The 14,650-nt window shown below is 28.3% G+C and overlaps 1 protein-coding gene across 3 annotated transcripts in view; it reads right to left on the reverse strand.

Annotated features, from left to right (window-relative positions):
- LOC112693451 (alkaline phosphatase-like) overlaps window positions 1-14,650 on the reverse strand; it is a 326,574-nt gene that overhangs the window by 38,651 nt on the left and 273,273 nt on the right. For all 3 annotated transcript variants that reach the window (XR_003149478.1, XM_025568541.1, XM_025568542.1), the window contains one exon: window positions 1,703-2,115. Coding sequence is in view for 2 of the 3 variants with exons in the window: in XM_025568541.1 (XP_025424326.1) it covers window positions 1,703-2,115 (413 nt within the window). In the remaining variant the exon portion in view is untranslated. The remainder of the gene's footprint in view (window positions 1-1,702; window positions 2,116-14,650) is intronic.

Consider the following 14,650-nt stretch of genomic DNA (forward strand, 5'->3'; position numbering starts at 1 on the left):
AAATGAAGTCAAGTAGGTGATGTTCTGGGAGTTCATCACACATGTGGGTAACTTAACCTTTGAAAGGTCCGGGAAATGTGTTCGTTGGGTGACAAGAACGGCTTATCGCTTCGCGCGCTATAGTTCGTCTGGGATGAGAACCCTGGACGACGTGGTTCTATTGAAGAGCACACAATTTAGAAAGCGTAATGCGAATGGTAAAATCTGTTGCAGATGAACTTAGAATAGCTCTGAACTGTTGGTGAACTAATTATAACTAAACTGTTACTATTAACATATTTTTTATAAATTGTCTACACTTGTAAGATGAACGATTAGTTCGGGTTAAGTTCAGGTCATCATCGAGTACCCACACGATAAGAAAAATGCAAATAAACATATAGCCGCAGCATTCGAAATTTTTATATTGGATGTTGTGTGGATAACAATTTTATTTTTTTTTTTAGGAACCGAACCGGAACTGAAACTATACACTTCATCAAGGTTTCGGTCCCTGCTACATATAATAATGTATAAAGCCTTCAATTAGCTTTTTAGTTACTATCTAAAATAATTTTTGGGCATAATCTTCTTTGGAGTTTCCGCTCTAATCCAAAGGCTTATAATACTGTGGGCTCAGATTTGAGAAGAAAACTTTGTTGGCTTAAACAACATTTTAGACATGTTATCCAATATCACCAAAAATAAAGTGCGTCCATTGGAATGTAATTATTGACATTTTATAATAAAACGACGGGAGCAGACGTTTTCGAGAATATAGTATTAATCAACCTTTCAAGAGAAAATAACATTTCATGTGACTAAGATCAAAAACAACAGAAAAAAAGGGGAAAAATGTGAATAATAATAATAATAATAATAAAAATAATAATTATGGACATTTGTAATGGAATAGCATACTTCTAAATCAACTAACCATGCAGTCAATGAGTTAACTGACGAAAATAAAATCCGAACTATTTCTTTGCATACCTACTTTGTTCAATTTATTTATGGCGACATTTTATTTGAAAACAACTTTTATAACTTTAACTCAACTTTTATCATTTCGACTGCATAACGTTACTAAGTAGTAATTTAATTTATATTAAAATATTTTTGTCAAATAATTATTGAAAACAATTTGACAGAACTACTACTTAACAGGGGTCGCATGATGTTGTGAAAAGAAAGACATCGCATATATGGTAATATTAATTATACCCATCGAAGATTTTCGCGATTAAAACATTTTAATATTTTCAATCGGTTAAGCTTTTATAAATTATAATATTTTTTTGTTCAGCAACCAAGTGTGATGAGCAGAACCAAGTGTTTTGTAATTTTCAGTAAATCTATGTGGTTAAGCCGCATTCGGATCAAAGCTATATTGTGAAAAGTACAAGTACTCTCCACTTTTTCGTCAACAAAATGTGTATAGTACCTCTGTGGACCCGTGGATTATCTGTGATCTCATCGGTGAAAAATAAATTCTTCACGTGATTTTTGGTTTAAATTCATCACGAGAAAACTTCACACATCGGAACAAACGGAAGATCAGTGATAATGATATTATCGGTAACCGATGCGTTCTCAAGACCCAGGGTATGAATCGCGATCTCCAAAATGTGTTTCAAACGTACGACGGCCATTTGCACGCGTAATATAATGTTGACTGTGCCCGATCATCGCTCCCATCGCACCACCCGCGAAAACCACTTACCTGCGACGGCGGCGGCGATTGCTGCGACCCGATCCCGTACACGCCTGTCTTGACGGCCGCGAACCCGTGGCCGCTGCGGTTGGCCACCAGGTCGGCGTCCTGGCACCGTTTGGCGTGCTCGGCCAAGCACGCCACGTACGCGATGGCGTGCGGCACGTACGACTGGTCGAACGTGCCGGAGAACAGCGCTTGGGTGATGCCCGAAGGCCCGGCCGCGTACACCGGCACGTCCTCGCCGCCGTGCGTGGCCCACTGCCGCGGTACCGCTGCGCTGTGCAACCGGTTGTGCGTCTCCGCGTCCGTCGCGTTCACCATCGGTACCATCCTGTGCTCCGCAGTATGGCCGGGCCCGTTCCCGTACAGCAGCGTGCTGTACGGCAGTCCGTCCACGTCTGATGGTTTCACGTCCACACCTGTGTCGGTGAAACAGAAAAAATTAAAATTAAAAAATAAACGAAAGAGATACATTTGCTTTGACTGGTGTCGCTTATCGTTGAAAAATACTAGGCATTGATCGTTAGTGGTCCTCAACTTTTTAAAATATCGGAACAACAGCTGGCCCATGAAGTAGTACCGTCAATTATTTACTTGTCTGAGGTGTGCCGTTTAAGTGTTTCGTAATATTTTATGAGTTTAGTCTTAATCACCTTAATGTTTCCTCTCGCTTAGCAAATTTTTAAACAATCGATTTTGAACCGAATGTGAGGATTTTAAAATTTTATTTTTTTAAAAATTAAATAATATTTGTAATCTATAAAATATAATGTAGTTGTGAACGATATCAATGCATAACAAAAAAAAAAATAGATACATAAAACTAAAGTATCGTTAAAAACACAGGGCAGTTATAGACAAAAGGGTTACACATATTGTTTCTAATATACAGTTCCTCTAAATTCGAGGTTTTAGTCTGATAAAGCAAAATATATTTATTTTTTTTATTCTGATTGCTTATTATACTATGATTTTGGCTCGACAGCGTGACTGAAAATAACAAACTAATCATCATGGTATAATTAATATTTAGTACTAATAAATATTTTAAAATGTTCAATATTGCGTTTAATCCAGTTTAAATACCGCACTAAAAATATAGATTTTTTCCAACACAATATAGTTTAGTTTCTCTTTATATTACGGGTCGTAATGTCATAATGAGTAAATAACAATAGAATGTCGCGGAGACAAAAAGCTCAAAAATTAAAAAAAAAAAAATCGTTGAAAATTAAATGATTTTGAAATAAATTCACACAACTATTGAAAAAAATGTAATTTTAACAATTTTTCGTATAAATAAAACTTGTTGTTTTACATAATTTTATAGTTTCTCGGTAAATATTAAGTAAGCTAGAATTTGCTATATCAAACAATAGTCTTCTCGATTTATAGAAAATCTTAATTACGAGTATGTTTTACGTACTACATGTACAATTATTTTGTATTATATATTGTCATGTTAAATAGTTTAAACATTGAGTATATAAAGTGCTAAAGAGTTTAATCCAAGAGTACTTATACATTATTAGAATGGTAAAAACTAATTTAACTCAATGAAATATTTCTTTGGTTCCAAGACTTTATTAATATAAAAATATTAATTCAAGTTTTTTGAAAACGAACTTAAAAATATAAATTTTGGTTAATCATTTCTGTTGATATATTCTGTATTGAAAATAATAATACAAATACTAAAAATCTTTATAATAGTGTTTACTTGTTTTTATATCATTGAAGAAATACTGATAGAACATTTTTCAAACAAATTGCATTTTAGAAATATACGAGCAACATTAATTTTTTTAGGTGATCAAATAATTTAAATTTAAACAGCCAGTAATTTGAGTATATTTTAAAAGTTCTAAGAATAATTGTATTTATTGTAAAACCATTTTTAGTATTACAAACTGGCCTAAATGTTCTTATGATTTTTTCATTTTTTATTGGGATGAAGTAGAAAATTTATTGGTTCAATATACGAAGAATTATTTTATAAATTTGGTCAGTGAAAAAATATTTTTTAAAAGTACTTTTTCCAATCAAAATAAACAAAGTCAAATAGTTTAATTTTTTAAACGAAAATGGCGAACGATTTAAAATCACAAATAAATATCAAAAATAATATTTTTCGCGAAAATCTTGTGTTGAAATTGTCTGTACTTGTAATGTGTTACACACAGCAAACTTAGGTTAAGTAATAATTTAAGTTTTAATTTTGGCACTCGGCCAGTCATGGTAATATTTTACAAATATTTTTATTTTCATTATAATAAGGCATAGCTATTTCACATTTTTTATTTACAAAACAGTAAATTAAAAATAAATCGTGTATGCTTTTCATTATACAAGTACATAATATATCATAAAAACAAATTATATATATTCATATAATCAATAGTTCAATGTCATTCAGTTTTCTTGAGTTTTACCACACGTTCTTATATTATAGTAATACATTTTGTACCAATTTCTATTCACCACTGACATTTATTTTTAAATTGCATTAAAAAAAAGTTCTTAACTATAAGAAAATCATTTAGTATTACTAAAACATATAAAAAAATATCGAAGTAGTCAGTCATAGGTTTACTGTTAATAATGGCATATTTTCCTAAATAAGTAAAGATCGACTCGAATAAAATAGGAGCCGATGACTCTATAGTATTATTTACGAGTATTATAATTATTAGTATTATCTTATTATTGGTAAAAAAAATAAATGACGTACTTTTTTCAAGCAATATTGTGTAATTTTAAAAATGCTAATAATAATCATGAAATTCTGACATTAAACATTCCGTAAAAATTACGTTTTTATTCCGAAGACAATTTTTTTAAATTGCAAGTTATATATATATTTATTTATTTATTTATTAAGAATTTACGGGCTTAGTCCTTTATAATTAAAATATATATGTGCAGAAAAGATATTAAAATTATTATATGATGATAGTAAATAAAAATAATAGAAATACATTATAAGTGTGTATAAAATTAAAAAACAAGAAAGTTAAAGGTGGGGTCCGTATTGGCTTGCGACATCAATCGTCTTAAAGGTTCATTTTGCATGTAATTGGTGGAACTAAAGGGTATATGAAACATAGCATTAGAACGGGTGGAACGCAGTGGAACTTTAAACGCAACTAGGGCAAGTAAAGAAAGAGTATAAATAACACCAGTCAGTAAATCTTTTAAAAATTTATTACCAAAGTAACATCGGCGCTCGGCTAAAGTTACTAAACCAAGATTAGTGGCAACAGGCGTGTAGTCATGAGGTGGACAATCAATGCCCATTAAATAGCTAGCAAACCGGAAAAATCTACGCTGAACCCTTTCTAACTGACAAGTATTTACAGCTGTATGTGGGTCCCAAATTACAGCACCATACTCAAGTATAGGCCGTACAATAGTACAATAGAGAGCCGTAAGAGATGATTTAAGGCCAAAGTCTTTAGCCAACCTCATAACAAAGCCCAATGTTCTTAAAGCAGAACAGCAAATCATTTCAATGTGAAGGCTCGGGTCAAGATTGCTAGTAAATTTAAAACCAAGATCCATAATAACATCTTTACAACGTGAAATTACAGTGTCACGCAGGTGGTAAGGGAAAACTAGAGAAGTACGAGATCTGGTGAAAGTCATGACCTTGCATTTGGATATGCTTAGAGATAGATTAAGTTTGTTGAATAACTCCACGAATCGATTAATATCACTTTGCAGTTTTAAGTAGTCATCATTCGAATCAATTTACATAAAGAGTTTGACATCATCAGAAAAACACAGAAAACGACAGTGATGAAGAGCGCTACCTATGATGTTAATAAAGATATTGAAAAGTATTGGTGACAAATGCCCCCCCCCCTTGAGGTACTCCAGAGGAAGCTAAGTATAAAGTTGATTTAAAATTGAAAAGCAAGACCCATTGATATCTATCAACTAAAAAAGATTTAAACCACGACAATAGGGGCTCGCCGAAACCAGAAGCTATAAGGATCTGAATTAGAACATCATGATTAACGGAATCAAAAGCTTTTTGGAAGTCCGTGTAAATGACATCCACTTACGAATGTTGTTGAAAAGAGTTATAAATGAAATTACTAAAAACTAAATTACAGGTAACAGTCGACCGACCCGGGCGAAACCCATGTTGTTTTTCAATAATAATAGGGTTGATCGACCGACGAATATTATTCAATAATAGAGATTCTATAATTTTAGAGATGTGAGACTGAATGGAGATAGGCCTATAGTTCAGGACAGAAGATGGATCCCCTGACTTGAAAATAGGTATAACAGAGCTAAATTTTAGAATATCTGGATAAATTCCTTCATCAAGAGAACGCCTGAATAATAACCAGAGCGGATAACTGATAACAGAGCGTAGATGAAATAAAAAATCACCAGAGAGACCATCTGGCCCAATAGACCTAACGCCACGCAGACTAGATAACTTATCAAACACATCATTAACACTAAAAGTGACATTGGACGGTAAGTCAAACGAAGAAATACCAAGTTCATCAACGTTTAAAGCAACCTTTTGAGAAGAGTACATGGAGGAAAAGTAAGTTGAAAATAACTCAGCAGAATCATGATCACACGAAGCAATGTGTTCATTGAGTTTTAAGGAACTAGGAATATTACTATTAGATCTATTTTTTTAACAAATTTCCAAAAACTCTTAGGATTACTAATAAAAGACGATTCAACATTAGATAAATAAGTACGAAAACTCTTTTTGGATAAATATTTTAATTTTGCCCTGAGGAAGGAGAATTTTTTGTAGTCGTAAACACTAGATGAAGATTTAAACCTGGCATGTGCTTGTTTCTTTAATATGATTAATTTTATAAGTTCTTTAGTGAACCAAGGAGGAAATGAAGAAAAACTATATTTACATTAAGGGATAAAATCAATAACCACTTTATGCAAGGCATCATAAAATGCGTTAACAGCAGAATTAATGTCAAGCGGCTTGAAAGTAGATGACCAATCAAATATTTCTAAGAATGTACTAATTGAGTGATAATCTGCTTTAAAAAAATTATAAAATGATTGGTCACGTTCACTGTTAAGGTCCAAAGGAGAACAAGATAGAGGCATATAAGGAGCTGGGTGGTAAAGATCAATTGAGACAGCAGGCTCAAAGGATTTTTCAACAGACATGAGCTTGGTGTTACAAAAAATGAGATCTAAAATCGAACCATAACAATTGTGAATATTATTTAACTGAAAGAATGAATAGGTTGCGAATGCTTCAGGTATACACGGCGCTATGGGGGACTATATAATATAAATATGGTCTTTGAACTGACAGGTTATAGATTCAATAGATTTTACGTGAGATTTATAAATACCAGGAATGGAATGTGGAGGAATATAAACACCACCAACTACATAACAAAAAGCACCGATAGAAAATTTAACAAAAATCTGTTCAACATTTGTCTCAGAAATTAAAATAAGATGAGAGGAAATATCCTTGCGAACGCCATTAAGGACACCACCACCGCGATTACAATTACTAGAATTAGAACATCTATCAGACCTATAAATATTATAATTAAACAGACCAAGTTCATTATCATAAAAAATTTTTGTTAGCCAAGTTTCAGTTAAAATTAAATAAGCGAAATTAAATTGAGATACATTACATTTAAAATTGAGCAGTTTAGTCATAAGGCCGCGACAGTTTTGATAATAACCATGTACTGAAACACTATTGGTAGGAGTTGTTAATGATGAGGTTTTGGATGCTGACGTTGACAACCCAAGTTTTTTGGAACAGCAGAGCCAACTTTAGGAATGCCATTATATATATATATATATGCTGTGGCTGCTTTTATCTACTAAAATATCGATAACAGACAATAATAATAATTATTACTAATAATTAATAATTGTAATTAATACTGTTATTCATCTTTAATAAAATTATATAAACTCCACTAGCTATGGCTGTGATGGTGACCGTGACGCGGACCCGTGCGGCAGCCGTTATCGAAACGGCAGTCGCCGACCGTGTCCTTATCTTTCTCATCAACCGCCACTCCGCGGCACGCAACGCCGCAGCGACCCCCGTCCACCCATCCATCACCGGACAGGGGACGCGAGCGGTCGCTACGACGTCCGACAGGTACCACCATATAACCGGGCTGTTTTTCCGAGATCGTGTACCGAGACACAACTCACGTTCTCGACTCACATAATTACCTTTTTCTTTTATTGTGACATTTTTTACGGTGGACGTTATTGTGATTATTATTATTATTTTTTTTTCTTCTCTTCAACTTAAACTGTGTGTCCACATAAATATACATTTTGTGTCACCATAAGCCGAAGTTGTTTTTTTTTAATATTCAATTTTTGCCCACCGCACCGCGACCGTGCACACACACACACCTGTGTGCCGCGACAACCGCGAACGATTACAGCATATTATATTTAGGTTTGCAATGTCTTTAATAAAGAACGAAAAAAAAAAATTTGCTTTAGAGTAGAATACATCTAATGACGGTGCTGATTTTATATTATGATTATAATAAATTAATGTACTTTTATTCATTTAATTTAAAATTAAATTGAAGTGAAAATGTAATTGAAAACGTAAAAATGTAGGTTTATATAAGACCTTATATTTTGAATAATTTGGCGTTTTAGTACTAAATACACGATGAAAAAATGTTTTTTATGAATATAACCCAAAAATTTAATTGTTTTTTTTTTAATAATATGTTTTATTTAAATACGGAGTTTATAAAAATGTTCACTTAATTTTATTTAGTTTAAAACAATTTTATAAAACAAACATTTTTAGGTTTAGTAAACTAAATTATGATTTATTCTTTACATTTCCGTATGTGTATGTTGGTATCAACAAATAAAAAATTAGAATGAATAAAGTTTATAAGAAAGAAATTATTTTATATAAGTGCATTCCACGATAATACAAGTTCTCATCATTTTACGAGAAAATATGTTCGAATGTCATACTTTACTAAGTTAAATGGTTTTAATAATCTTAAATAAATGAATACTTATATTTCTCATTATAATCTACAATAGAAAATCGATAACATCAAAATGACGAAGTGCAACTTAACTTAATTAGTAATAAATTAATAAAAACATCATGAGACTAATTTAAAATAATATAATCTACGTGAATTCGTTAAAATGCAATTTAGGTACACAAGAAACATAGATACTGAAGATAGAAACATAGAGACTGAAAAAGACTTATCTTTTATTTGAACTATTTTATTTTGTTAACCAATCGAAATAAAGGCTGATTGGAAAAAAACAAAATCACCCAGAGAATAAAAATTAATGATTATTGTATTGTTACAAAAAGTAGAAAATATATAAGATATATGTCATAATATCGAATTGAATGTATATTTTCCAGTCTATTACTGGGCGTTCGAATTATTTGGTATAAAATGGAATTATTTTTGATCCTCGATAATTAGAATTGAATGGACTTTTAGAATTAAAGAGATTTATTGAGTCTTATATCTACTATATATATATATATATATATATATATATATATATATATATATATCCTATTCATTGCTACTAATAAAAGTATTATTATATTTTATTCTAAATTGTTTTGAGTGCACAGTATTTTATAGAGTAGGTAATACTTATTAGTTCGATTTAATAATAGTTATAAAATATATATAGTAAAGCATTAGTTCATTAAATACTTGTAAATATATTTCATATGTATATTGTTATGTACGTAGACTTTATTTTTCATAGTTTTATACTATAAAACTATAAATATGTATAGATATTTATACTATATCTAAACATTTTTAGGCAGTGTTGGGCATAATCGATTAATATACGATTAAACTACGCAATCGATTATGATTAATTTATTTAACTACATTAGTTATTAATCTTTTAATTATTTTTCAAAGTAATCAATAATAATGATTACATTTTCGTAATCGTTAATCATTGTCGCAAAATTTATCGCATAACTACAATATTATAGACGCATGTAAATTCCACCGATTGCTACCTTTTTAGACCTTTTTTCATGTAAATTCCATAGTTACGTTTTTATTATACTTGAAAAAAAATGTAAATTCCACCGATATATTTTTTTTAGGTAAAAAAAAATTATCGGTGGAATTTCCATGTTATAAATCCAACCTTAAAATTTTTATCTTAAAATATATTTGTTATTCAGTCCAAAATCGTTATTGAAACATCATTAATCATTAATCGTTAAAAAATTGTAGTATACCTATCTTTCGATGGTACACAAAAAAATCAATGAACAATTAAGTACACTATTTTAAAAAACTTTATTAAAAATGAAACATACACACAAATTTACGGGTCTCTAACAAATGCTCACAATACAACCGCTTCTCAGTCGAAACCCGCACTGTCCCCCTCCTGTCTTGTTTATGTACTTAAATATTATTTTATAAGGTGCTGCCTTAGCTCATTTGCTTTATTGGCCTAATATTACGCAATTTAAGAAGTTATATTTGTCTATTTTTATTAGTGGCACATGCCACATACAACAAAATAGTCATGATTACAAATTAACATATTTTATAATCGTAATCAATACTACGATTACATTATGAATTTAAGAATTTAAAATAATTCTTTATTGTGGTTATTGATTAAATTAATTTATATTATGATTAAAAACTAAAAATTTTAATCATAATCTTTAATCATTAATCAGATTACGATTTGCCCAACACTGTTTTTTATGTTAACATAATAATTTAAAGTTCCAAAAATACATATAAGTACAAAATCGTTTTAGATTCATGTTACACAATAGGTATATATTGATAACATGTATGATAGGTAATGGTAAACTAAATTTGATAATTGAAAATTGTTTATAATACTGTTATGTAGTTAAAACTAATAAAAATATCTTCAAATATAAACTAACGTTTTATGACCAGTATCATTTTATAGTGGATAATGATTTATTATTGTTTTTCCAAACTGGTGATTCGGTATTAAAGTGATTAGTATAACTTATGAAATTAGCCGAACAAACTAAACATTGTAGTTCTTCGTAAATGATTACATTAAATTTGGTAAGGCTTTTAAAAAAACAAAAAAAAATCAGACGATAAACAACATGTATATAGTTCAGAATGTCATATATAATATTTGTAAATCAAAGTATTGAATTTTTTTTTTTTTTTTTTTTTTTACTTGTATTTAAAAATGAATAAATAAAATTATGTTCATCTTTTAGGAGCAAAATTTGTAATATTGATTAATTTTTTTATTTTATTTACTATATTTATTAATTTTTATGTTTTTTAAAAACAAAAAAATTAAGAATGAAATTAGATCATAAAATATTGATCTAAAAATAATTGTTATATTTTATACAAAAAATTATATAATTTAATAAAAAGTTAATATTTTCTAATTACAATGGTGCATGTTTTAAAATACATATAATAAATTATAATAATAAAGCATTTATTTATTTAAGTTTAATAATTCACGACTCAAATATTGTTAATACGTATTATGATTAACATAATATGTGCATATGTTCTCAAGTAAAATAAATAGTTGACAATTTTTTATAATAGAAACAATTATTTTTGAAAAGAATTATTATAAAGTCAATAAAATAATATACGAGTAGAATATAAATACAGTAGTCACTCGATAATTCAAACCTCGATAATTCGAAAAACTCCATAAATGGAACTAAACGCTTAGTCCCCCGAGAAAACCTCTATAATTAGAAGAAAATACATCTATTCCAGTCCCCTCGATAATTCGAAATGTCTGTTGGTGGGACTCACTCTACAATTAGAATTTTTTTTCCAGAACCTCTATAGTTCGAATTTGCTTTAGCGTGGTTATTACGTATGTTCATATATATAAAGTATATTCATATGTACATCTATTTGATGTACTCGCAATTAAATTAATAACGACGGTAATTCAATATTATCGTAGTTTATAAATTTTACCGTACCTTACCTATCTAATCTAGACTTTAATCGTATCATTTTACCATTTTTATGTCAAGATTGCGAAAATTTTTCGAGCATTTTGGAATGGATGAAAAAGGATGCGATACAATTTTCAATGCTATCAGTAAGTTAGATAACGTTATGGACCAGATTGTGACCAAAAATTTAACACAAAAAAAAGAACAGATTTCTTTAAAATGTAAAATATTTATAATATAATAAATAAATGTCACTTAATAAATGTATAATAAATAAATGTCAATTAATAAATATAATATATACATATAATTTTTCATCTCTCTTTAGTTCGAATTAATTTTTTTCCTTCGATTATTCAAACACTCGGTAAATCGGAAACTTCTATAAATCGAATTTTTAACTCAGTCCCCTGAATTTCGAATTATCGAGTGACTACTGTTAATAAATTTATTATTACAATTTTTAAAATTAACGATTTTTGGGTTGTTCCATTGTGAGTAAAAAGTTCAGTAACTTTTAATATTAATTGACATTTAACAAAAACTCTATATAATTTATTCCACTATCCTGTACTACTTACATATTATATAAACTAATGCAATTAGAATAAAATTGTTTTGAATTAATAATTAATATAAAAATATATTATTATATTATATTATTTTAAATTACTTATCTAATATAAGTATTAATCCTTTTATTTTTTCTCTATATTATAATAATTCATTTAAAACTAGACAAATAAAACATAATGGATTATTAATTAAATATAATTATAAAAAATAATAGATTTAAACAGTTTTTCTTTGTAATCATCATGTACGTGTAAGCTTTAAGTAATAATCATAATATTATGTAAAGCTAATTTATTTATACAATAACAAAAAAAGACATATCTCAAATCGGTTTTAAAATATTTTGCCTTTTTTTTGTTTTCGAAAAAAATATTTATATTATACATTTACAAAAATAATATCTCTAGAATTCTAGATTTTCCAAAGAAAAACTCGGTAGCTCGTATATGGTTATATGTGTTTCAAAGGTCAAAAAAATTAATATTTTTCCGACTCATCAAATACTATAAAATTTAACAAATATTTTCTAATGGCTTATTCACGTGTATAATTCTTCTAAAAAATACTATTGAATTTATGTTTGGTAATTTAATTGAAATTGGTATACATATTATATATAGTTTTCATTATAGTTGTAGATAATTAAAAAGTTGTTTTTACTAGACATTCATAAATTCTGATTAAAATTATATTGTTGTAACATTTAGAACTAAAAACTACACTTCAAAAATGTTTAAGTTTCTCATTTTTAAAAAATGGAAGTCTGAAGTTACAGTTTATAATAAAACTACAAAAAATAATTACCTAGGAATATTCCGATTTATTATAATTAATCGAAAAATAAAAATTATTAAATATGTGTTGTTAAAATGAAAAATAACTTAAAATTTAGAAAAGTAAATCGAATACAAAAAACTTATATATTAGTATACAATTATTATTAAACTTTTATATTCTGATGAAAACTAAAAATGTATCGACTATACTATGCTATATATTATTTTGTATCTATCTATGTTAGAATTGGGATCAAAAGTATAGCTCTGATAATCACGATCATGAATGATTTTTGATAGAATATGTTATCTGATCGGTATTTTTAAAGGGGTCATTTGACTAATTTTCCAAAAGTTTTCTTAATAATTGCCAAAAACAGAAGAAATGTTATAAAAATATGGTGAAATTTATAACATAACAATTTTTGACAGAATTAGACTTTCGTTTTCATCATAATTTAAAAATATTGATCATATATATATAGAATTTGCACAAATACTTATATCACAATTCACTATATAATATTTAGTGTATAATGTGTACACGCTAAGAGGTACCACTAAATATTTCAGTTTAATGACCTTTTATTGAATTAGGAGTTTCTGAGAATGAAAGAGAGAATCCCAAAAAACACACTTTCAGACAAATTCTATAAACACTTTTGACCCAGACTGTACGCACATGCATAATATAACTTAATTTTTTTTAAATAGCAATACATTTTTTTTTTTTTCATACTCTGGTAGAGTATTTTTTTTTAAATAATTTTCATATAATCAGTTTTTTTCTAATTACAAAATCAACAACGTTGTTGTACGCTGAAGTTTAATATTTACGAATAATCTGATCATGACGAAACTTTAATGATATTCAACTTAATACTTGAAAAGCAAAATAAAATCTCCGATATTATTAAATACCATTTTGTAAGTAGATAAGGCACAAATAAAAAAGGCTCTAGTGACATTCATAAACTAATAAGTCTAAATTAAAAAAAATGATGGATATAAAGAATAAACAAAACCATAGATTTCAAGACAATCAAAACCAGAATGGTATCGAAAAACTAACCTTCAGGGCATCTGGAGTATGCATATATGATATGGGTTAATCGGTGGAAAACTTTTAGGTCCCTATTTTTATGACGAGACACTTATAGGTATGAAATATCCAGATTTTCTTGTAAATCAATTAAAGTTACTGTTAGAAAATGTAACATTAAAATGCTATACACAAAATATGTACATATTTATAAGTAGGGAACGGATTTATATGTAAATACATATTTTTATTAAAACGAGATATTTAAAATTTGATAAGAAATGTTCATGATTTAAATCATTCCTATTAATATGATGCTACTTTTATTTTACATATTTTTACATATTTTGGTATAATTACATATTTTTACATATTTCACTAATTTGTAAATATTTTTAAACATATTTTATTATTTCATCATTCATACGTCTTCTTCGTACAAAAATACAAAAAATTATTTCAAATTTAGATCCAGAACTTTTATCGCTATTAGAAAAGCTCAAAATATTATGTAAAATGAAACATTGAAAACAAATTTAATTTTCATCTTAATGAATTTTAGTTTTATTGCACATACAATT

The sequence above is a fragment of the Sipha flava genome, unplaced genomic scaffold (assembly GCF_003268045.1).
Source record: "Sipha flava isolate LNK unplaced genomic scaffold, YSA_version1 87_pilon_pilon, whole genome shotgun sequence".
Lineage (NCBI taxonomy): Eukaryota > Metazoa > Arthropoda > Insecta > Hemiptera > Aphididae > Sipha > Sipha flava.